Genomic DNA, 24837 nt, shown 5'->3' on the forward strand with positions numbered 1-24837 from the left:
CCTATAGGGTTTGGTTCCGGTCGAGTCCAGGTAAACCAGGCCTGTTGATACACCATCCCCATCCCGGGGACTGTTTTAACGGTCTATGGTTCGGGTCTGGGTCCGAATGAAATTCGTATTTGGTATTCCCCAAATTGCAGACCAGCCATGACGTGTAAGAAAACGCGCCACTCTGAGAAGCCTTTCTATTTCTTTTCCCTCCGTTTAAATGCAGAGAGAGAGAGACAGAGAGAGATCGTCGTCGTCTTCTTCCACGCCTGCACGCTAAACGAGGAGCATGCAGAACCCCGTTCGTTTCCCGTGAAAAGGATTTCCGAGAATTCGTTTTCCTCGGAATCCCGATTCCCCAACAATGAAAGCCATGGAGTCCCTACACGATCTGATCGAAGAGGCGAAGCTTCGCGCTGTCTGGTGGGCTGTCTGCGTCCTCTTCCTCTCCTACCTCTTTTCCCGTGAGCCCTCTCTCTCTGTCTGAATGAGTTTTTTTTTTCCCGTCCTTTAATGCCTCTGATTTGGTGATTTCTTGCACAGTGACGAGCCAATCGATGTGGATGAATGTCCCGATCGCGGTCTTGGCCCTCGCGGCCGCGCGGACGCTGCTGACGGAGGTCGAATTCAGGCGGAAGGTCCGGCCGCCGCCGCCGAGGGGCTACCTCGCTCACCTGCAGAAGCAGCAGCTCGCCGTCGACGATCCGATTCTGTCTACGTCGCCGTCGGCGTCGATCTATTGCGCGCGGAAGGTCGATTCGCCGGTGGTCGAGGCCGCGCTCGACGAGTTCATCGGCAAGGTCTTGAAGGATTTCGTGGTCGACCTGTGGTATTCGTCGATCACGCCCGATATGGAGGCGCCCGAATTGATCAAGGCCGTCGTGAAAGACGTGTTCGGGGAGATCGCGCAGAGGGTTAAGAAAATTAATCTCGTCGATTTGTTAACGAGGTGCATTTTCTTGTTCTTGCTTGATTCTTTTAGCGTTGTGATGCATTTGCGTGTTGGGCAGTGATGCCTAGCGAAGTTTCGCACTACCATTGCGGTGGGAAACGTCGCTAGAGCGTCGATTGTGGGTGGTTTCTTAGTGGGTGTTTTCCTATTTACTTGCCTCGATCGGTTTTGTTAACAATGTGATCTTCTGTACTTCGTTGGTACGATGGTGAATGGTTTTCCTGCTGGCATTGACATAGAATGAATTCTTTTATGATGCAATGCTTCGGTAGGCAATCGTTTTTTGGGTAGTATTTTGGTGGAAGGCATAAATTTCCCGGTGTCTGCCTCATTTGCTTGATGGGGGTGATATTCTGTTAAAAGAATTCACTGTACTAACTCATCGACTCAATGCTGTGCATGTTCTGCATTGGTGTAAAATAAAGGTTTTCACTGCTCTATTGATGTGAAATTTCGTTAGACCATTGATCTTTGAGTTGTATTTTGATGAATAATGTTTCTTCTTGGGACGTTTGGATGCATGGACACACTCGTCCCTGCTTACAGGGTGTCCCGCATTGCACGATGCGTGGGGGGTCGGCAGGGTATCCCGCATTGCACGATGTCCTGGCAAGCAAGTGCCCCCCCTGGGTGTCTTCCCCAGTTTGCACGGGCCAATAGGCCCATATCAAATGTTGAAGCAGGGGATCACAGTTATTTACCCTTTACTGCCTCTGTTATGGTTGAATTGTTCTAGAGTTGGCATAAACATGTTTTTGATGTTTTAGGGATATGGTGAAATTAATAGGGAACCATCTAGATCTTTATAGAAGAAACCAATCGGTGATTGGTGTGGAACTCATGGGAACACTCTCGTTGGAGGAAAGAGATGAACGGTTGAGGCACCATCTTTTTGCCTCCAAGGAGCTTCATCCAGCATTGATATCGGCCGAGTGTGAGTACAAGGTGTGAGTGTGAGTTTTCTAGTGAATTGCTGATGTCATGTTTGCTGAACTTTTGGGTGCACGGTGATTTCATGATTATTTGGACTAATGGAGGTTTTGATCAGGTTCTCCAACAACTGATGGGGGGAGTATTAGCTCTAGTATTGAGACCGCAGGAAGTGCAATGCCCATTGGTTCGGTGCTTGAGTAGAGAACTTTTAACCTGCTTGGTCATGCAGCCTCTCATGAACCTTGCTACTCCTCGGTAAGACTCTGCATAGTTTCTTGATGGACATGTATCCTTTTCATATTTGGGCCTTCGGTTCTTAACCATACCGGCCAGCATACACATACTACTGTTGAATTATACAAGAAGAATGATTACTTGTTGCTATTAGCTTGGCAGTTATAGTTTATGTGTTCGTACTTCATACTTAGCTGTCCATTAATTTCTTTGTTAATACAACTGTTTGAGTAGGATTCCGGTGGAGAACAAAAACACATCCTGGACTGTTAATAAAATATCCAAAACTATGGTGGCTTACAAGAAAGCAAAGGAATTAATCAAGGTTTTCTTTTTTAGGAGCATTTTTTTTAGCTAAAACTCCTTTCTTACCATGAATCCGTGAAAGATATTCCTTGTATGTCCATCCTTGCTGATTTTGAATTAGTGGTCAAACGTTGCAATCTTGGAATTCAAACAAATTAATTTTTTTTTTATGCATCTTCATTGAAAGCATGATACTTGATCTCCGCTTTTTAGCAAGAGAATTTTTTATCCCTTTAAACTTTGGTAACATTTATTCTCTATATGAACACAAAGATGGTATGCTGCATGTCATCTATCTACTGTATAAAAACAGATGGGTATGACCATTATTCTTGTTTCTCAAGGTGACTTCCTAAGTGCACCGTGGATTAAAATTAAGCTACATTTTTCTGAACAATAACTGATAAACTAAACTACACTATTTATAGTTCTTTCACCTATTCATTTTCCTTCTTGTTTCTCTTTCTTTGTTTCTAGTCTTTAATGCCCCTTTTTTATGTTGTGTACTTCACTGTAAAAATTTGATTCCCTATGGCTACTCCTGTTCTTTTTGTTTAAATGAGCCTTTTCTGTCTTTTTATTTATTTCAAGTCCCTCTTTTCCTAAAACAGTTTCTCTGATTTAGATGTATGTATTTATTTTATTTTTAAATTCATTGTCCAAGGGGACCTTAGCCGTTACCTGATATCACTGTAGCTATAAGAGAGATTTTTATATATAATTATTGTGTTACAAGTTATTTGAGGAGTCAACCAATGGGAAATGGGAGATCAGTTATCTGTACATTATCGTTGCTAAAAGGGACTTTTCTATATACAACTGGTTGTGTTACAAGTTCTTTGAGGATTCAACTGATGGGAAATAGTTAATGTTGATGTTGATTGAAGTGTGACTTAGTAATAAGACAATCACAAGCATCTGTCTTGGGGGTTCTGTTGAGATGATTTAGGTACATTATTATTTTTTTTTGTGTTTATTTAGATGTGCTGTTTTCTTTCTCCCATCTCTGTAATTGTTATTTCTTTAATAGTACTTCTTGATCCATCTCAGAGTTCATGTGGGTTGGTGTTGGGGTGTATTCCTGTACTCTATTGCATAAGCTATTTTGTTATATTTTTATTGTTATTATCTTTTCCTATCATATGTTAAGTAATTAGAATGTCACTGGGCTAATTATATTTTTGCTTTTGCATGTGTGGACTTTAGGTGGTTCAGTTCTATGAATGCAAATGGAAGTTGTGTAAATATTATGAATACACTTGCTGACAGCTTCTTAGTTCTCTCTCTCTCTCTCTCTTTGTCTCTCATTTTGTTTTGTTTTATTTTACTCTTTTCTTTTTCTAGCTGCCTAGTTTTGTAGTGTAACACAGTTTTCTATTTAATTATTGAGTTCTCATTTTATCAGGTACATCAACGAAGTAATCGAGCTTATTTTTCTCACAATAAAAGATGGAAGTGACTTAGATTCTGGGAGATCACCCAGTGTTGCCAGCCATCAGAATGATCATGCAGCTGCGAGCTTGCTTCATTCAAGATATGAACAGGATTCTGGAGAAGTAGTTGTTTATGCTAAGCAACAGAGTGGCTCTGTATTAGGTAGAAGTGGTGCCCAGGGAGCAGCATCCTCTATTACGGTTAGTCATGTGAACTTACTGACCTCTCAAGCAGAATCTGTGAATTATCTGGCACCACGGGCTGCTAATTGGGCTAGAGTATTGGAAGCTGCGAGAGAGAGAAGAACTCAAGTTCTTGCTCCTGAAAATCTTGAAAACCTCTGGACAAAGGGAAGGAATTACAAAAATAAATTTCAGACCCATGATAGATCAGGACCCGATGAAGTGAAATCACTAGGTAAGGCTGCTAGTACCATTGAATCTAGTGACCATGGACACGAAGAGAGTCTAGGGAAGGAAACAGTAGACAACATGTCTGAAAAGTCAACACGAATTGATAAGCATCCATCATGTGAAATACATGGATCAAATTCTGATGCTCACAGTGGCAGAGGACCTGCAGATATTACCATGACTTCCCATCAGGAATTTAATAGTGATCTCTCTTACAGAGTGAGCAATCCATCTACTGAACAAGGGGAAAAAGTTTCCCAGGATTTTAAAAACCATAAATCTCAACTTAAGCGAGCAAGAAGCAGTTCATCTATTACTAAGAATGATATGGGCATCTATGAAACATCTGCCTCTGAACTTGGTGAACATAAAGAGTTCAAGCATACAGATTTGAACAAGCTCCAAGAAGAACCAAACTCAAGTAATGTCTCTGAATTGGTGATGCATAGTAAACGATCATCACACATTCCCAAGATCAAATGTCGGGTGAGGTTTTATTTTTCAATTTGTGTTTTATTGTTTATCTTAACAGTTTAAGCCACTTCCTATTTGCAATGCTTTTGTCAGACAATTATGTCTACTTTTATGTGGTGCACAATGATGTCTATTCCCTGGTTCTTTTTGCAATATGTTTCTGGATTATGTCCTTTTTTATTTATGTTTCTGGAGTATGTCCTTTTTTATTTAAAAAATTCAAAATATTTATTTTCTATACTTTAGAATATCCTGCAAATTTTATTGACTTAATTAACATATGCACTTGCTGTTTTTGTTTTTTCCCTAATCCAGGAAGCTCTCAGATATTGCTTGTTAGCTTGCTTCCAAATTGTCACAAATCTCTTGAAATGGTTTACCTCAGAAAGCAAGCTAGATAACCCTGGGTTTAATCACTTTTTGGGAGCCTCTATGCACATTAATGTCAAGAGCTGAAGTATATGCCTTGATGTATCACTAATGGGCAAGAGAATACTTGGGAATATGACCTCTTATGGGTCAACACATGAAAACACAAGAATGAGCCACTATCGGGCTGAGAACACATAAAAATGATCAATATTAATGGGGAATAATCCCTTGAAGAACACATACATGGAGAGGGAGAAACCCCTTGATATATACAAGAGAAGGCTCATAGCGAGCCATTGGGACCTACCCAATGGCTAAAATTCTAGCCATTGAGTAGGGTCAACGACTCTCTACCAAATTCCCAAAAAACCCTTCAAGGCTGAGAATAATACAATAAAATAAATAATAAAAAACAAAAAGAATAAAATAAAAATATACTTATTTTGAATATACATGTGAAAAGACTAAAATTCTCCCGAACTATATATGTATAGGCATACATATGTAAACATATATATAAACATATTTATGTTCACATTATATGTGTGTATATTAACACTCCTCAAACTTACAGTGGAATCATCGAAAGTTTGTCTAACAAAAAGTGAAACCTCGGGGAGGGCAAGGCTTTTGTAAAGAAGTCTGCAAGCTGCTATTATGAAGTGACATATGGCAGTAAAATGGTCTTCTTCAAAAACTCTTCTCGAACATAATAACAGTCAATCTCAATATGTTTAGTACGCTCATGAAAGGTGTAATTTCTAGCAATGCAGATGGCATTCTTGTTATCACATCATAGTCTTGATGACTCTCTCACGAATACTCCCTTATTTTTTAGAAGATGCCTCAACTATACAATTTCAGTTGTAGTAGTTTTCATAGCTCGATAATCAGTTTTTGTGGAGGAGAGAGATATTTTCTTTTGCTTCTTACATTTCCATGAAACCAAAAAATCTCCTAAAAAACACAGAAACCAGTAGTTGAGTGTTTGTTATTTGGGTCTCCCTCCAGTCAGAATCAGAATAAAAAATTAAATACTATGAGAAGACAAAGATAAAAATAATCCTTTAGAAGCAGGTTTTTTCAAATATCTAATAATACACATCACAACACTCCTGAGCATAACTATGTGGTCAAAAGCTCTGACTAAGCGCCGACTAGTCCGCTTAGTCAATCAGGCATAAGTAAAACACTTAGGCTTTGCAATTCCTAGGTGGGTACCTTAAAAGGTACCAATTTTGCTGACTAGGCATCGACTAAGGCGCCTAGTCGACGACTAAGTTGCTTCCGCCTAGACATGAGGGCAGTTTAGCCATTTATTATTCTTATATATATTGTTAGTTTTTGTATATATATAATTATATATACGTGTGTGTTTGTGTGATTTGTTCTGTGAAATCATGAAAACATGCTTAGTTATATATATATATATATATTTGTGCTACTTTGCTTTTGGGATTTTTTCTATGAAACATTAAAAGCATGCACAATTAATTTTAATTTATTATGTTATATATATGTGTTTGTTTCTGATGAATTTTTCTATAAAATCCTGAAAGCATGTTTAGTATTATGAATTATGTAATATGTTATTTATATATGTTTGTGTTGTTATGCTTCTGTGAAAGGTTGAAAGCATATTTTGTTGATTATACTGAACATGTTATGAACAATGTTGTGAAAAGCATTAAGGAGTAGCGAGGTGCTCCACCAAAATCTGAGGCGAGGCGTAAGCATCAATTTTTTTTTAAAACTTAAAAAAACTATAAAAATATCTAAAATTATAAATAAATAAAAAATGCTTTATTGATGAAGCAACAACCAATAAGAAATAAAAAATCTCAAATAAATATTGAAAAAATATGAGATTAACATGTAAAAATAACATTAATGCAACAACTTGATCTATGTAAGTATCTAAGAAATAAAATATGAGCATTCATTCAATAAAAAATTAGCATTAACAACGAAATGCATATTAGCATTAATAACATCATGTCATAATTAGAAAATGCATGTTAGCATTAACAACCAAATGTTAATATTTGTTCAAAACTTTTCAAAATGAGAGTGTTAACATTCACAATTACAAATGACACTGATTTCAAAAAACATATAAATGGCCATAGCTCTATGATATGAATTAGGGCCTAGGCTCTTCTTGTGTCTCATCATCATCAATATTTAAGTCTTCAATGTCATCATCTGAAGAATCCATATAAATATGGTTATCCTTCATCTTCATTCTCTGACTCTTCATCGTCTGCACTTTCTTCCTCCACATCCTCGATCACTTCTTTTGCTTTTCTTTTTTCTTAAATAAAAAAAATATATTAAATACTTATTTTATCTAATTAAAAAAATACATTTATATTCATAACAAGGTAAAAAGAATATAGCTTTACCTCGATCTCTTGAAGACCTGTCTTGCCTAGAACCACTTTGTGAATCATGAGGTGAAGTGACTTTTTCAATAGGCACATGCTCAATGGCATTTATGTCGAAGTTCAGATCCAACCATGAATCCTCCAACCAATTGGGATCACTAGGCAACACTGGATCTTCCTTCTCCACAATCCACTCATCATCTGAGTCTATATGATCTAGACATATAGGGTCTTTGGTAGCCCTCCTCCTCATATTTCTCTCTCTTAATTTCATATTGTACATTACAAAAACCAATGCATTCATCTTCTCTTGTTCAAGTCTATTCCTCTGTTTTGTATGCACCTATAATTTTAAATAATTGATAATCAATTATAAGACAATTACACTTATAAAAATGTATTTCAAAAATAAAATACAAAGTCACAAACCAATGAGAAAGTACTCCAATTCCTCTCACAACCCGATGCACTGCACGTCAAACTTAGAATTCGTATTGCAAAATCCATCAACTCAGGATTTTCATGCCCAAATGAACTCCACCAATCAACTGCATTCAATTAAAACAATAAAAATTTGATAAAAACATTAAGAATGTCATATTTAACAAAAACTCAAAAAATATGAACAAATAACATAATTACAAACTTACCAGAACTTTTTAATTTTCTTGTTGTAACAACTGTTTCTCTACCAAACAACCCCTTTGCCTTTTTCAATGCATCAATTTGTGTTGTAATTTTCAACCGAACATTTGCATCAGAAACTAATTTTTCAACACTCATAACTTCTCCATCCGGGTTGAAGTTGTCCTCATAATGAAAATGAGGATTTAAATAATATGCAACTGCATACAAAGGCTTATGAAGTCGCAATTCCCATCGCCTATCAATGATATCCCAAATAGGTTTATATTTTTTTTCAGCATTGTCAAGGTTTGAAGCAATTTCCGCCTTTACTCTATTCATTGCCTCGTATAAAAATCCCATAACAGGCTCATCTGCATCCACTATTCGCATTACTTTTACGAGAGGCAGTGTAGCTTTAATTGCATATGATATGACATCCCAAAACTTATGATCATTAAGAACAATATAAGAAATGTTCTTAATATTAGATTTCTTATAGTAATTAGATGATCTAAAATTTGAAGACAAGAACATCAACTTAAACTCTTTCTTATAACATCCAATACTATGAAGCGTGAGATATGTTATGACAAAACGAGTGACGGCTAGACACAGAAGTTCTTTCTTCTTTGTGAACTTTCTCATCAAATTTAATACCCATGCATGACTATAGATATATCTTGTTATCTTTTTTGCCTTTTTCACTGTATCTTTAAAAATTGATATCTTTCCAATATCTTTTAACATAAGATTCAAGCAATCAACCACACATGGTGTTTAAAAACATGCTTTTTATGCTGTTAACATATTCTCAGTTGTCACATAATTTGGTGCATTATCTGTAATGAATTACACTACATTACTTTCACCAACTTCTTTAACTTCTTTAAATAACTTACACAAATTTGCACCAGTTTTTTTCATGTCGCTGATGTCAACGGACTTAAAAAATACTATCCTAAATGAGATGTTCACAATAAAATTAATTAAGTTTCTTCATTTTTCATTTGTCCAACCATCTGTCATAATGCTGCAACCAACCTTTGTCCATTCCTTTTTGAATTCTTTTAAAATTTCATTAGTACAATCTACCTCGTCTTTCAAAATCCACGTTTTGATCTCATGATAAAAAGGCGGTTTGAACCCTCGCCCATAATTTGCAATAGCTTCTACCATTGCACCAAAATATGGACTGTTATAAAGATTAAATGATAGGGCATTTGAATAAAAAAATCTACCAATGGCACGACATATGTTTTTTCTTTCATGCCTTTTGAAAGCAGTGTTTATTTGTTTTTTTCGTGCTTCTTTGTTTACAAAGAGGTCCATGGGACCCCTATGTTTGTTTTTGCATTACTACATGATCCACTGATTTCTTTGTTCACATTATTTCCTGTTGATGATCCAAAATAAACACTCCTCTCGATTTTCAACTTATTTTGTTCTTTCTCTTGTTTCTTTTGCTTCTGATCCCTTAGATGATTCTGAAAAAATCTTTTCACATCAGGTGGAACCGCTTCGCACATGCTTACATCATGTTTTGTGCCAGCTAAGTGGTGTTTTAACTTATAGATGCCTCCTGTAGTCTCTTTATGACAGTAATTGCAAATTACATGTCCTACGAGTTTGGGATCTTTAGTGGGATTTAAAACTTTAACTCCATGATCCCATCCTACATCTTTTCTCATTATTCGACTGCAAAAATGCATAAAAGAAAATGTATATTAACACAAAAATTTAGATTACAAGTACCATTCTTTGATAAAAGACACATTCAAAATCCAGATAAAATATACTATCAAACAAAAACATAATAAGGGGTATTGATTAGTATTTTTTCTAGTGCATGTGCACATCGTGAGCCCACATGTTTCTGTTTATGTGTGGATGTTATTAATGGCTGTATCCATGTGACATATTATAACCGAGCCAGTGCCTTTGCATATTTTAGTTGACTCTAAAGTTTTGTTGATTATTTCTTGAGATGCATTTAAATAATTACCATATGATGGGATTAACCTGACAATTATTGATGATAAAATATATTCATTTGGCTTGAAATATAATAAATCAAGATCATTATAAGCACCTTTGGAGGAGTACTTTTGATAGACAGGCTCACCTTGATCTGAAGGGAGAGGGTTTTTTATGGCCATTGAGTGTGTAATGTGATGTGAGGCACATGTATCTACCTGGAATTTGCTGTGAGAGTTTTCAAGATTTTCAGAAGCTTCTTCATTGGGCATGCCCGGCCATGCACCATGAGTGGGATTGCAAATTTGGAGATGGTGTCTGTGTTAAAAGTTGTAATCTCATAGACAATCTCATATGTAAATATCCTATCATATGTAATCTTTCATTTGTTTTCTAGTTTAGTTACATTAGGACAACTAGTTAGTTTTATTTTTTTGGTTTTTGGTCTAGTGCAAGCTTATGCTTTTTGACCAAGTCAAAAAGCAAATAACTTTGGACATCCTTTAGACTTTTGCTTTTTGACTAAGTCAAAAAGCAAAAGCATGAGCTGTTGGACTCTCCAACGGCTCTAATAGAGCTGTTGGAGGGTCCAACAGCTCTTTCTAGCCCCTTCTTTCGTGTATAAATATGGGGCCATACCCCATTCATTATGTATTCTTTTTGGAGTGGGTTTTCCCCACATGAGTGATATATTTATCCTCTTTTCCTTGGTGTATATACTCTTTTGAGTATTTTTTGTGGTTCTTGTGAGTATATTGAATGAACTCTTGTGTTCATTAAGAGATCCTTTGTGAGCTTGTCTTCGGAGTTGCTTTTGAAGTTCTATTTCCTTACAGGCTGTTCGCAGCATGGTGGATAACATGGTTGGAATGGAATTTTAGACTTCTTGACAACATTTCTTGAATCTTTTAGTTGGCCATAGGAGGAGCTGCATTAACATCCTCATTTTGCAAAGAAAAAGTTGCGAGGATTAGAGTTAGAATTGATGAGATATTCGAGGACTGGTAATGTAGAGTAATATTTCTCATAGTGTTAAACCTTGATTATTCCATTTTGGACAGCTGCTCAGCTGATGTAGACTTTGTTCCCTTTTCTTCATCTTAATGATATTTTTAACTAAAAAAAAGAAAAGAAAAAAAAGGAAAAAAGAGAGAAGATCTGATCAACCACAAAGAGTGCTCACCTTTGACCAAAGACTGAAAACAAAAGGAGTCAATAGGTAGACTGTCTTTATGCCCCTACTGGATTTTTTGCGTTTTACTTCCTGGGAGTACCTCAAAATAGCTTCTGATGAAAATAAAGGTTTTTGCTTTATGTACCTAACGATTGCCAACAGTCCTCTTTTGAAAGGAGAACCTGATTCTAGGTCCCTTTCTACAGGAAAGGCTGGTGATGTATATATCACTCCTGAATGGATGACTGATGCTTGTGAAGAGAACAAATAGCAGCAAAGAAGCTGGACAGTTGCTTTTGGAGAGAATGAATAGTAGCAAGGAAGCTGGAGGTTGAGGAGGAGACAGGATCATTAGTTTTTCTTTTTCTGAAGAAAATATTTATATTGACAAGTTGATCTAAATATATTTGAAAGGTTATAAACATTCTATCTCTCGCTTCTTTCATTTCTATCATTGTCATCTCAAATCAATGGTCATTTTAGTGTAAAGTTGTCATGCTTTCTATCTTTGGCCAAATGTTCTGGTTAGGGATTTAGTATGTTCTGGTTAGGAATTTAGTGGACACAACTATCTAAAAGGGAGATGTTTATGACTATATTTTTCTTTTATTTAAAACAAATAGTCAGATTTTGGCATTTTCATGAAAAAAAAATAGTTTCTTTTGCCTTCACCTTTTCTCTGTTACTTATTTTCATTTTCTTCCGATTTTGGCAGGTTGTTGGAGCTTATTTTGAAAAAATTGAGTCTAAATCTTTTGCGGTCTACTCAATTACTGTGATAAATGCTGAAAATGAAACTTGGTTTGTTAAAAGAAGGTAGTCGTTGATTTCTGTTTGAGTTGAATGAAATAACACTATGCTTGGCCTGCTAGGCTTTTGCTTAAGTTTACCAACATTTCTTGGCAAAAGTTCTTTTTTTCATGTTGTGTTAAGTAAGAGTTCTATCTGTTATGTTATGTCAATCTTTGTTATGAGTTATTCATGATGCTTTAACACTTTTCAAACCTGCAGGTACAGAAACTTTGAAAGATTACACCGACATCTAAAGGATATACCAAATTATTCGTTACACTTGCCGCCAAAGAGGTTTCTTTCATCAAGTATTGATGATTATTTTGTTCATCAGCGTTGTATTTTGCTGGATAAGTATCTGCAGGTATGCTCTAAATGATGCCATCATAAATTCATTTGGCTGTATTTTCACCAATTGCTTATTCACAGGATCTTTTATCAATTGCCAATGTTGCAGAGCAGCATGAAGTGTGGGATTTTTTAAGTGCTTCGTCAAAGGTTCTTATTTTGTTTTGTTCTTAGACAAGTTTTTTGTTTGATGGATTCAGTGTTTCCAATGAAGTTGACGTGATCTGTTCTTGTTTTTGTCAATTGGATGTTCATTTTTTCCCTCTAATTTTACAGAACTACTCATTTGGAAAACCTACTTCGGTTATGAAAACATTGGCAGGTTTGTTATTTCTCTCTAGTATTTAGCTTTTGGATGCATAAACACTTGTGCTTTTTGCTCCATATTTTGCATTTTGCATTAGCACTTTGTATTGCTGAGACCAAATCCAAGTTTCGTGTTATATATGCTTTATGAATGGGCCTTCACATGCCAAGATACAATATAAGGTATTTTAGCTTCTTGATTTGTCTGTTGTTATAACTAGATGAAGCCGTAAATTATCATAAGAAAATAATAATGAATGAAATTATAAATTCCCCCCTTGGTTTCATCTTAGTTGCCTGAAAGCTCATCATGTTTTTGATGATGGAATCTTTGGTTTGAGAAAACTTTTCTGAATTCTTGTCAACCCTGTTATGAAAATCTTTGCTATCTGACCTTGAATGCCTGCATATTCTGCTTCTATCCATTAACAATTCAAGTTTATATTTGGTGAATCTCTAGTCTTTTGTTTTGTTTAGTCATGTAATATGTAATTCAACAAAATTTATCACATTTTGTTTATTGCAATGCAAAAAAGATTTCAAAGATTGGAAATGTCTAATTATGAAACTTTTGCAGCGGTTGCTACCATTGATCTACATTCTACCATGGTACTGGATAATGTTAGTATATCTGCTTTACTGCTACAGTAGATGTGCTTGTTCATGAGAAATGTACAGTATGCTGAAGCTGAATGATGTTTTCTAAAATAGTGTGTGTACTCATTGGAGTATGCCAGAGTATCTAGGAGGTATTTTTGTGTGATTCAGCCTGTCATTGAGTGTTCCATTCAAGTATATTGTGATATGTTCTACTACATGCATGTGAGATACTTTAGGTTCATGCTCGAATTGAATACTTGATATGCAACATAAGGCCTCTTGAAAGCAGATATTAGAGTGCAGGTGCACCTACTATTCTCCTATGATACCATAAACAGGTTCATGAATACCATCAATTTTTGCTGGAGAAGCGGCAATGAATGTGATAATAAATACAGAAGGAACAATCAATAGTGTAGGGATCATCAAAACACCAAACCGTCTGGTGCAAATATGATTTCCAGTGCTGGTTATCCAGTTGCAGAAGTGACCCGTAGGCTTGTGCTTTCATATCTTTCTAAAATTGCCGTCATGGTAATAGCTTGATTTATTCAATCATCTGGAGCTCCGAAGCATTCAGATTATCTGTAAGAAGGCTTGTTATTCAACAGTATAACATGCCTTATATGATCGTGTCAACCAAAGCAATATCAACAGACTTCCTTCTGTCCTTTCAACATGGAAGGATCCATTTGTTGTCTGAAATTTTTATGAAATTGAGGATGTGGATAGCTGCTCTTACAATTCAACTATGACTAGCATTGGTTATCCCAGCTGACCCTGGTTCAACATTTTAAGAATGTTACAAGATTATCATTGTTATGCCTGCCTATTTAGTTATGTGCAGTAATATTAGATTGATTGCACCACTCAAATCGTGATTCTCAGTTCTTTGGAATGAACAGTTAATGTGGATGATGCAATGGATGATATCGTTCGCCAGTTCAAAGGGGTTTTTGTTGGTTCACCAGACAGCTCTTCGTCATTAATGAATGGGACTTCATCATTTTCTCTGAATGAAGAGGAACAAAGGCAAAGTTTAAGCTATAGTCACAGGGAGCATTCTCACAGTGCATCAGAAGATGAAGACCAAACCAAAGGAGCAACCCATGAAGAAGTGGATTCCAGTTCACAGGTTAATGGATGGCACTCAGACAATGAATTGAACTCTAGGCAGTTTCCACCACGTGTAATAAAATGCTATGATGATTCAAGGTGCATGAATTCTGGGAGAAGTCAGCAGTCAGAAAAGTCTGAGACATATTCTGTAACAGATTCTTCGTTACCATCTGATCTGTTTGAGGGTCCGGCCGGGTTCCTACCTGAGGTACAGATAATGCTTAAACTGCATCACTAATTGATGGAAGAATATAGACTGTTTGCTTAACATGTTCTATTCTAGGTGTAAATCAGAATATTTAAACTACTATTTTTCAAGATTTATGCTCTGTAACTATTTTTTTTATTGGTTTTAGCTGTTGTCCTTGGTCAACTATATATGCAAATTGATGCTCCTTTAGCACCTTATTGAAAGGAACATTGTGCGGAAAATGTTTTATGAACTTTAAAGAATATATATCATGAGCAATTTTTTACCTAATTGAATTTGTTTAGAATTAGTTGCCATGCTTTGACAATCTTGATTTTGTAGATATAAAATTTTGCAGGTTCCAATTAGTTTCCTTTATATTTAAACTGTTTCTTATATTAATTATGTTGAACATAGAGGGACTGTGGATTGTTGTCAAGTTGGATTCTTTGCATGGCGGGAAAACCCTCTGATTTTGCAATTATGTCACATGGACATGGTCATGGACACAGGATATGACACTGATATTTGTCGTAAGACATGGTAATTATATCATTAATAAAAATAGTGCCTACAAAATAAAGGATCAATATAAAAAATATTCACAAATATCGGTATCGGCTATATCCTGGTGTGGCTATTTCTCATGATATTATAAGGTTTGGTGATAAATCTCAGGGCTTAAAAAATAACAACAATAAGCAAGAAAATATCATGTTTAGACAAAAAATACATAAATAATAAAAAGAATAAGTAAAAAATGTAAAAGAAAGAAGAAAAATATATTTAAAATGTAAAAATAAATAAGAACAGTAAAATTAATTGATAATATTGTGATAATATCATGAGAATATCGATAATATTGTGATATTTGCTGAATTTACAGTCAGATATCCCGATATTTGAAAATACGCCGATATCTGTGACTATGAATATCATAGATGAAGTTAGGGCACAATGTTGGTTGTAAGTGACACTTCCCTGCGAAGTGTCATGGCATGTCCATGTCAGTGCCATATCACATCAAAGGGCATTTTCTCCAAGAAGCATTTTGGAGAAATTGGTGGAGAATGGAGATTTCATTGATATATAAGAAATTCTGGTGTTGCATTTGGTTTCAAATTATGTTGCCCTTTTAGCATGATTTTAATATATAGTCTCTCTTATTCTTTCCTATTAGCAATTCAGAAGTTCTGAGATTTTAAGTGAATGCTATCTTTGTGGAGTTCAAAAAAGAAAATGGAGAATTGCTTAGATTGTCAGAAAATTGGAACTATGATGTTGCTTGATTCTGTGCTGTCCTCATTTTGCATATAGTTGAAGACTGACATAATTTATATCCAAGAATGGCAGTTGTAGAGAGCTAAATTATATATATATATATATATATATATATATATGTCACTGTATATATATATACTTATGGTCATGTGTATGTACATATATATATATATTAATATGTACATATATTTCTTTTGATGTAATAGGTAATATCCATTAGGGGTATTTTTTTCATTTCCTTCATTGTAATAGTCTGTGCCCATTAGGGGCACATCAGTTTTTTGTTTGTTCTTTTTCTACTTTATTTTATTTAATGCCCTTTAGCTAAAAGCTAAGGGCATTATGGGTTTTAGCCAATGGAGTCGTTGGGACCTCCCCGACGACTATTTCTAGCTGTTGGGGAGAGTCCCAATGGCTCTATGCCTTGCCCATTTGTATAAATAAGGGAGTTTCCCCTCCCTCCTCTTGTATTTGATGCTTGTTTCAAGCACTCCCAACTCTCAATAAGACTATTTTTTACTTGTGTTTTAGCCCTTAAGTGGCTTGTGTGCATATGTTTATCTATTGACCCATAAGTGGTCTTTGGTTGGTTGTGTTCTTGAGTGCTTGTAAGCCCACAAGAGGCACCTACTTTGTATCTTCTTGCTTTCATTATATGGTATCATAGCCTTAGTGTTTTTGGATTGTAACTTGTACGTGAAGATCACGCGAATCATCATGAGATCGGTGGAGCATTGGTTCATTGCTTCATGTAGTACGTCATCAAACTTCTTCAACAATTCTTGCCATCTTCTTCTTTTCCTCTCTCTCTCTCTCTCTATTCTCTTCTTACTCTTTCTTCTCTTGGTACGATGGCTGACAAAGTAGTTACGATTGTTCCCATCATGTTTGATGGAAAAAATTATTATATGTGAGCCATTGCTATTATGCATGGAAGAAATAAGGCTAAAATCCATGACCGAATCTAAGGAGTCCAAGGACAATGTATTGGTGGTATCGAAACTTGATGCCAATACATATTCCTATAAGTCTCCTCATTTCAACAAAAATAATTGGAGGCCAAGGAGCAATGATAGTAGAAAAGAAAAAATTGTTTGTCATAATTGTGAATAATCAGGGCACATTAGACCATTTTGCCCAAAATTCAAAAAGGATGAGAAAAGAGTAGCTACCTTAGAATCTACTCAAGAAAACAAAGATACCAACAATTCCGGTTACAAAAACATGTCTTTGTCTCAACTCGTAGAAGCTCTATAATCGCTCCTCTCATCTTCCTTAACCGGTGTCGTGGTCTCCTCTTCCTCACCTTTTTGGCTCCTAGATTCCGGTGCTTCATTTCATATAACCCCTAATAAAACTATGCTCTCCGATTGTAGTATTAATTCAAGTAGATCTAATGTTTTTACTATAGATAAATCCTCTATTGAAATTAGAGGAATTTAAAATTTTACAAATTCTTCAAACTTTTTTTATTCCAAAAGTCAGAATTGTTTCAAAACTTAATTTAAATCTTCTTTCAGTTTCCCAAATTATTGACCATGATTGTAGTATCTCCTTCATTTCTGACCGATGTTCTATACAGGATCACCAGTCCGTCAAGCAGATTGGGAAAGGTCATAGAGAAAGAGATCTCCACTACATGAACTGGTTGATCATTCCCAAAGATACTTTTTGTTTCAATGTACAAAAGTTAGATATTTTTTTGTGGCATCAAAGATTAGGTCATCCTAGCATTTCTAAGTTATCCAATGTATCTCATTTGAGAAAATTCTGTTATGAAAAAATCCAATGTACTGATTATATTCTTGAAAAAATGAAAGCCATTCCTTATCAAGAGAGAACTTTTTTGCTTCCAAACAACTTGAATTAATACACTCGGATGTTTGGGTTCCTGCTCTTGTTGCCTCTAATGGCAGATTTATTTATTATGTAATTTTAGTGGATGATTATTCTAGTTTCACTTGAATTTACTTTCTTAGGCACAAATATGAAGATTTTGAAACTTTCAAAACTTTTTATAACCTTGTTAGAAATTTGTTTAAAACCAATATTTTTATATTTCGTTCTAATTGAGGAGGAGAATATATGTCAAATGACTTTAAAGATTATTTAAAAAATCATGACATTTTGCATCAAAGATCTTGTGCAAACACGGCTTAACAAAATAGTTTGGCCGAAAGGAAACACTGACATATAGTAGAAACCACTAGAACCTTGCTTATCTCCAAACATGTTCCAAAACATTTTTGGGTTGAAGCTGCATTTACTTGAGTTTACCTTATAAACAAACTTCCTTCAACAAAACTTCAAAATATTTGTTCTTATGAGAAACTTTTTTAAACTACCCCTGACTATTTCATACTAAGAACTTTTGGATGTAAATGTTTTATTCTTACAAATAAAAATGACAAACTTTCTCCAAGAGCCATTCCTTGTGTTTTTCTTGGTTATGAAGAAAACAAAAAACGATTTAGATGTTATGATTTTAAACATGATAAACTCTATATATCAAGGAATGCTACCTTTATAGATCAAGAAAGTTTCTTTGATTTAAATGTGCCTATCAAAGAAAATAATGATTACTCTTTTTTGGAATTATTTTCTAAATATAATGATGAAGTGTTAAACATCAATGATGTTGTTGATGATGAACCTCAATACAACATCCAGTGTGGTGTGTCTCATGATATTGATGGTGGACCTTTAGTTATCTAATATAGAAGAACTGGTGATAGACATCCCAATGCCGTAGCACAATATTCTAGCATAGAAAATCAAGAACAAAGCACTCTTAGAAAATAAAAAAGAATACATAGGCCTCTAGATCGATTTGTATCCTACAAAAATTTTATTCCTCAATATAGGGCTTGTCTAGCCAAAATATTTTCTTACTTTGAACCCTCCTCATACAACCAGGCCAAGAATTATCCTTAATAGATGAGTGCTATGAATGCTGAAATACGAGCCTTTGAAAAGTCCAAAATCTGAGATATTAAAATCTTTCTCATGGAAAGAAGACGATTGAGTGTAGATGAGACCGATGGTTGTTTAAAATTAAAACCAAGAATGATGGAACTTTAGAGAGACATAAAGCTAGAGTAGTGACCATAGGTTACTCTCAGGAGTATGAAATAGATTATAATGAAACTTTTGCTCCAGTAGCTAGAATGACTTCCGTTAGAACCCTTATAATTGTAGCTGCCATTAAATGTTCGCCCATTTATCAAATGGGTGTTAAGAATGCCTTCCTCAATGGAGAATTGAAGGAAGAAGTTTATATGGATTCACCACCTGGATATGAGGTTTCTATTGGAAAGGTCTTCACTTAAGGAAAGCTCTTTATGGTATGAAACAAACCCCTAAAGCCTGATATGATCGGTTTAGTTCTATTATGGTTAAACTAGGTTTACTTCTTGTTAAATTGATACTACTATGTTTATTAAGAGATCTGATGCATATATTGTTATTCTTCTTCTCTACATTGACGACATGATCATCACTAAAGGAGACAAACATGGAGTTAGTTTTATTAAGAATGTTTAAAACAAAACTTTGAAATGACTGATTTAGGTTTTCTTAGATACTTTTTAGGGATTGAGGTTGCATATTCTGCTTGTGGCTATTTTCTAACTCAATCCAAGTTTGCTTTTGACATCATAGATAGTTCTGGAATTGCAGATGTGAAAAGGGTGAACACTCCTAAAGTGATAAATACAAAAATGAAGATAAATGATGACACATGTCTAGATGATCTTACTCCTTACCTACAAATGATTGGGGCTCTCACATACTTGACCATCACCAGACCTGATATCTCACATGCAATCCATACAACCAGTCAATTTCAACATTCTCCTATCACTGTGCACATGAGTGTTGTTATGCATTTCATTAGATATTTATAAATTTATGTTTCTAAAGGGATTATTTTATCTTCTTCCTCCCCACTCAATTTAATTGCTTATATTGACTCTAATTGAGAAGAAGATCCTAATGATAGACACTAAACTACAAGTTTATGTGTCTTTTTAGGTGACTCATTGGCGTCCTAAAAATGCAAGAAGAAGCAAAATGTGTCATTATCGTCAACCAAAGCTGAGTACCTGGCCATGACCATTACAGCATCTGAAATTGTGTGTTTGAGAAGATTATTTGAAGACATAGGGGTGAATATGCAATCGTTCTCAAGGTTATGCTGTGATAATAAAAGTGCCATCTACGTAACTGACAATCACACGTTTCATGAGCACACCAAACATATTGAGATGGATTGCCACTTTATTCGTGAATAGTACCAGAAGAAGACCATTGTCATGCCATATGTAGCATCAGAATTTCAGTTGACCAACTTCTTTACAAAACTCTTCTCCTCAGTTTCACTTTTTGCTTGACAAACTCTCGATGATTACACCGTAAGTTTGAGAGGGAATGTTAATATATATATATATATATATATATACTTATGGCCATGTGTATATACATCAATCACAAATATCAGAATTGGCTATATTATATATATTTCTTTTGATGTAATAGTTATACCCAATAGGTGTATTTTTGTCATTTCCTTCATTGTAATAGGCTGTGCCTGTTAGGGGCATATCAGTCTTTTTTTTATTTTGTTTTATTTACTTTTAGCCAAAAGCTATGGGCTTTAGCCAACAGAGTCATTAGGACCTCCCCAATGGCTCTATTTCTAGCCGTTGGGGAGAGTCCCAATGGCTCTGTGCCTTGCCCATTTGTATAAATAAGGGGTTCCCCCCCTTGTATTTTATGCTTGTTTCAAGCACTCCAACTCCCAATAAAGACTATTTTTTACTTGTGTTTTAGCCCTTAAGTGGCTTGTGTGCATGTGTTTATTTATTGACCCATAAGTGGTCTTTGGTTGGTTGTGTTCTTGAGTTCTTGTAAGCCCATAAGAGGCACCTACTTGTATCTTCTTGCTTTCATTACAGTTGCATACTGAATATGGCTGAAATGGATATGATACTTCTGTCACAATGCAAATACTCTGATAAACTGTCTTAGAAAATTCCTTTCATGTTGCTTTATTAACATCCTGCATTCCGTTACTTTTAAATATGTTTTCTATTTCCTTGGAAATGTTGTCTGGTTCTCTTGTTGTCTTGATGTCTTTCTGTTGCATTCTTATGCTCCTATTCTTGCAGTGGACCCCACCAAATTCAAGTGTGCCGCTATTGGATCTAGTTGATACTATTTTTCAGCTTAAACGGAGAGGTTGGCTGAGGTGGGCATCTGTCATATTGTTGTTAATGACTTAAATTGCCATGTTGAGTTTCCTTGTGCTTGTTGGGAACACCTGTTGAATGGACGAGAAATATTTGTTCTGGACACCTCTTGCAGTTTTCAGAGTGGTATTTTTGTAACAACACATATTCATGATTGGAGTCTATCGCATGGAAACTTCACTTAGCATCATAGTCACAAATATTGGTATTGGCTATATCTTGGGCCTCGGTGAGTCTATTTCTCATGATATTATAGGTTTGGTGATAAATCTTGGAAAAATCTCGGGGCTTAAAAAAATAAAAATATATAAAAATATCAGAAATAAGTAAGAAAATATCATGTTTAGACAATGAAATGCATGTATAATGAAATAAATAAGTAAAAAATGCAAAATAAAGAAGAAACCACATTTAATATATCGAAAATAAATAAAAACAGTAACAATAATTGATAATATCACGAGAATATCGTGATATTATCAAATTGGTGATATTTCACCTATAATATCGTTTGCTGAAAATACAGCGATAATATCGCGATATTTTGAAATTATCGCCGATGTATGTGACTATGCTTAACATGCTTAACTCGTATTGACACAAGATGACACCCAAACACACCAGGACACTTCATGGACACAGTCAAACCATTGTTGGACACAATCAGCATATTATGTCATTAGCTTTCTCTATTTCCTTTTATGATCTTGATTACTTATTTTCTATTCACTTGCATTCTTTTTCTTTTAAAATTAGTCATCGATTTCATTACATTTGAATTTCAACATAGTTTTATTTTTTGTTTACAGTTGTAGTGATTTAGAATTGTTGTTCAAGAGTTTGCACTTGAGAGATATTGATGTTTTATTGCTTTATGTTTAGAAGTCCTAATTTATGAAACTGCCGTGTCTTACCAAGCGTATCTGTGTCATATCTGTTCCTTTCTTGCATCCTCCATGTGACATATATTAGCGTGGTGCATCCTGTACTTTTGTGTGGTGGTGTCAATTGTTTGACTTCTCTTGCATTCAATGCAAGACAAATTTCATTTCATCTGGCAGTTGCATTAATAGTCAAGACAGCTAATTGCTGTTTATTGTGTACAGAAAAGTTTATCTAACTTGTCTTGGTTATTCTTCTGTTTAAAGTAAACTTAATTAATTCACTGCTTTAATGTTTTTTCACATGGTTTGTTTACTAGATCTGCATTTATTATGATATATCTTAAAACATTGACTGGACTATTGCCATCTCATGTCACTATAGCACGGGCTGTACACAGCCTGAATTCCCTTCCATTTTCCATTTAGATATCTATGACAACGCTCAATGTATTGTGGCTTGCTCATATTGAGAAGCCCTGCAGACCAAACATGTTCATTATTTGTTTCTTATTTCATCAAATTGATGGATATGGAGTTGCTATTTGTTATTAAAACAAGCAGACTTCATGTAAACATGGACTAAACTGTTGATTTATGACAAACACTCTTAGCAAATCTAATATGAAGGACTCTTTGTAGCTTTCTTGTCAACTAAGTTCCTTTTCAATTTTTTTGTGTATTGTTCATTGATTTATTTACTTATAAAAAAAGATTTTTAGAAGAGAAGAAAATAAAGATTGAGGTATTGAGACGTGACATTCTGGATCTGGATCCAGATTAGATCCAAATCCAGATTGATGTGTTTTGGTTCTCTTCTCCTTTATGTAATGTTTCCTGTATTTTATGTTTCTATTGTTACTCCTGTATCTTTATTTTTGTATTCTAATTAGGGGTATTCTTGGAGTGTATTCCAATCTTGATATAAAAGTAACCCACGACCTATGTCACAGGGATTCGGCTAGCAGGGTGCTGCACCCGCGTCGACGCCAATCGACGCGGGTGCAGTCAACCCGATCCTGGGTGCGTTGACCGCACCCAGGGTCATTTTGGTCCATTTTTGTTTGGATTTTTTTTAAAAAAAATTTGCCCTACGAAATGTGCTGCAGAATTTAAAAAAAAAATCTGCTGACAGCTGCTTGTTGCTGCTGCTCTTGTTTTATAAAGGGGCACTTGTGTCCACAACATCTGACGAGCTTTGTTGGCATCCCATGCTATTCCTGCCTCCAAACAATTAATTCACAGCGTTGGAAAACATACTCTTAACTTGGAAATGATGATCCAACTTCCTCAAAAATTAAAACCAAAATTCAAGAGCCTTTTGAAGTCTTTATGCTTCAACCAACCAGATCCTTTTTCGTCAAGGATTTTCTCTCTCCATAATAAATGATAATGGTGGTGGTAGAGCCTTGGTGGCTATTAGTATTCACTTTTCTCCTGACGAGATGGGTGCTCTAGCCGTAGCCTTGTGTAGACCTCTCTTTTCCACATGTCAAATCCAATAAATTTCTTTTAGCTGTCATCTGTGTGCAACTGTATATAAAATGAAATTTGAAGAACCCTAGGCAGTGGCGCCGTAGGCCTCGTGAAGACTCTCTCTCCAACAAACCACGTCAAACCTTTCGCTTATATTTTTTTTCGTGAAGACCAGGGAGTTTCAGACATGATTGAATCATGACAGTCAGCAGAACGCAGCAGGCTGGGTCGATCAGATTGCCAATTCTTTCGGTTCATCAATTTTGTCCCGTTGAGATAAAGTACACAACAAGCAGAACGTGGGTATCAAGTCTTCAAACAAACACACCAGCAAAAAAAATTGAACACCGACCCGCGTCAGGGGAACCCCCGACCCCCTTCTATATATATATGTATATTACATTTTTGCCCTTGCTGCACCCCCGCACCCGGGTTTTTTGGAAGTGCCAAATCCCCGCACCCATGTGACATAGCCCACGACCCATAAGGAAAGGGTGTAGAGAACGTTTTGAAAGCTTCTCACTTGAAATCCATAAACATGGCTTTTGCAGATCTCATATGGATCATTCCCTTTTTATTTATAAAGGTTAGAGTTAGATAACTGTGTTACTTATCTATGTTGATGATATCATAGTTGCAGGGGATTCCGAGGAGCATATTAATGAGATTAATGAGGTGTTGGGTCGCAAATTTAAAATGAAGGGCCTGGGAAGTCTCAAGTATTTCCTAGGTGTGAAAGTTGATAGGTGAAACGATGCGTTGATGTTGCCTCAACATAAATATACTGTTGACCTACTTACCAGGGCTGGAATGAAAGACTACAAGCCGATATTGACTCCAAGTGTGTTGCAGCAGAAACCTGGACGTGATGAATGAAAGATTTTTGGTGTCCCCACTAGGTATAGGAGTATTGTAGGCATGCTCCAATATCTAACTTTTACTTGTCCTGATGTTGTTTATGCGGTAAATCAAGTTTTCCAGCTCATGCATTGTCCACGCACTAGCCATGTTGAAGCTGTTAAAAGGATCCTTAGATATCTAAAGGGCACTCTTGGAGATGGATTTTGTTATCAAAAGAAAGACAAAGTAGAGTATGTTAATCATTATGGCATTTTAAGATGCGGATTGGGCAGGAGACCCAGATGAAAGAAGGTCGGTTTTTGGATATTGTATTTTCATTGGAAAAAATCTAGTTTCATGGAGGCTAAGAAGCAAAAGTTAGTGGCTCGTACCAGTACTGAGGCTGAATACCGATCAATGACAACAACTTCATTAGAAATAACCTGGATTAGGTATTTGTTGTTTGATATAAACCAATAGATACCAA

General features: G+C 35.5%; 1 protein-coding gene across 1 annotated transcript in view; it reads left to right on the forward strand.

Moving 5' to 3' along the window:
• The first annotated feature begins 276 nt into the window (after window positions 1-276).
• LOC149847892 (uncharacterized) overlaps window positions 277-24837 on the forward strand; it is a 66456-nt gene continuing 41895 nt past the window's right edge. Inside the window, exons 1-11 of the mRNA XM_090009697.1 lie at window positions 277-452; window positions 532-937; window positions 1708-1885; window positions 1989-2128; window positions 3819-4746; window positions 11984-12084; window positions 12280-12424; window positions 12490-12558; window positions 12685-12730; window positions 14220-14641; window positions 21073-21152. Of these exons, the coding sequence (XP_089865823.1) occupies window positions 353-452; window positions 532-937; window positions 1708-1885; window positions 1989-2128; window positions 3819-4746; window positions 11984-12084; window positions 12280-12424; window positions 12490-12558; window positions 12685-12730; window positions 14220-14641; window positions 21073-21152 (2615 nt within the window). The 5' untranslated portion in view covers window positions 277-352. The remainder of the gene's footprint in view (window positions 453-531; window positions 938-1707; window positions 1886-1988; window positions 2129-3818; window positions 4747-11983; window positions 12085-12279; window positions 12425-12489; window positions 12559-12684; window positions 12731-14219; window positions 14642-21072; window positions 21153-24837) is intronic.

Source organism: Nuphar pumila, chromosome 1 (assembly GCF_984573655.1).
Source record: "Nuphar pumila chromosome 1, dmNupPumi1.hap1.1, whole genome shotgun sequence".
NCBI classification, from domain to species: domain Eukaryota; kingdom Viridiplantae; phylum Streptophyta; class Magnoliopsida; order Nymphaeales; family Nymphaeaceae; genus Nuphar; species Nuphar pumila.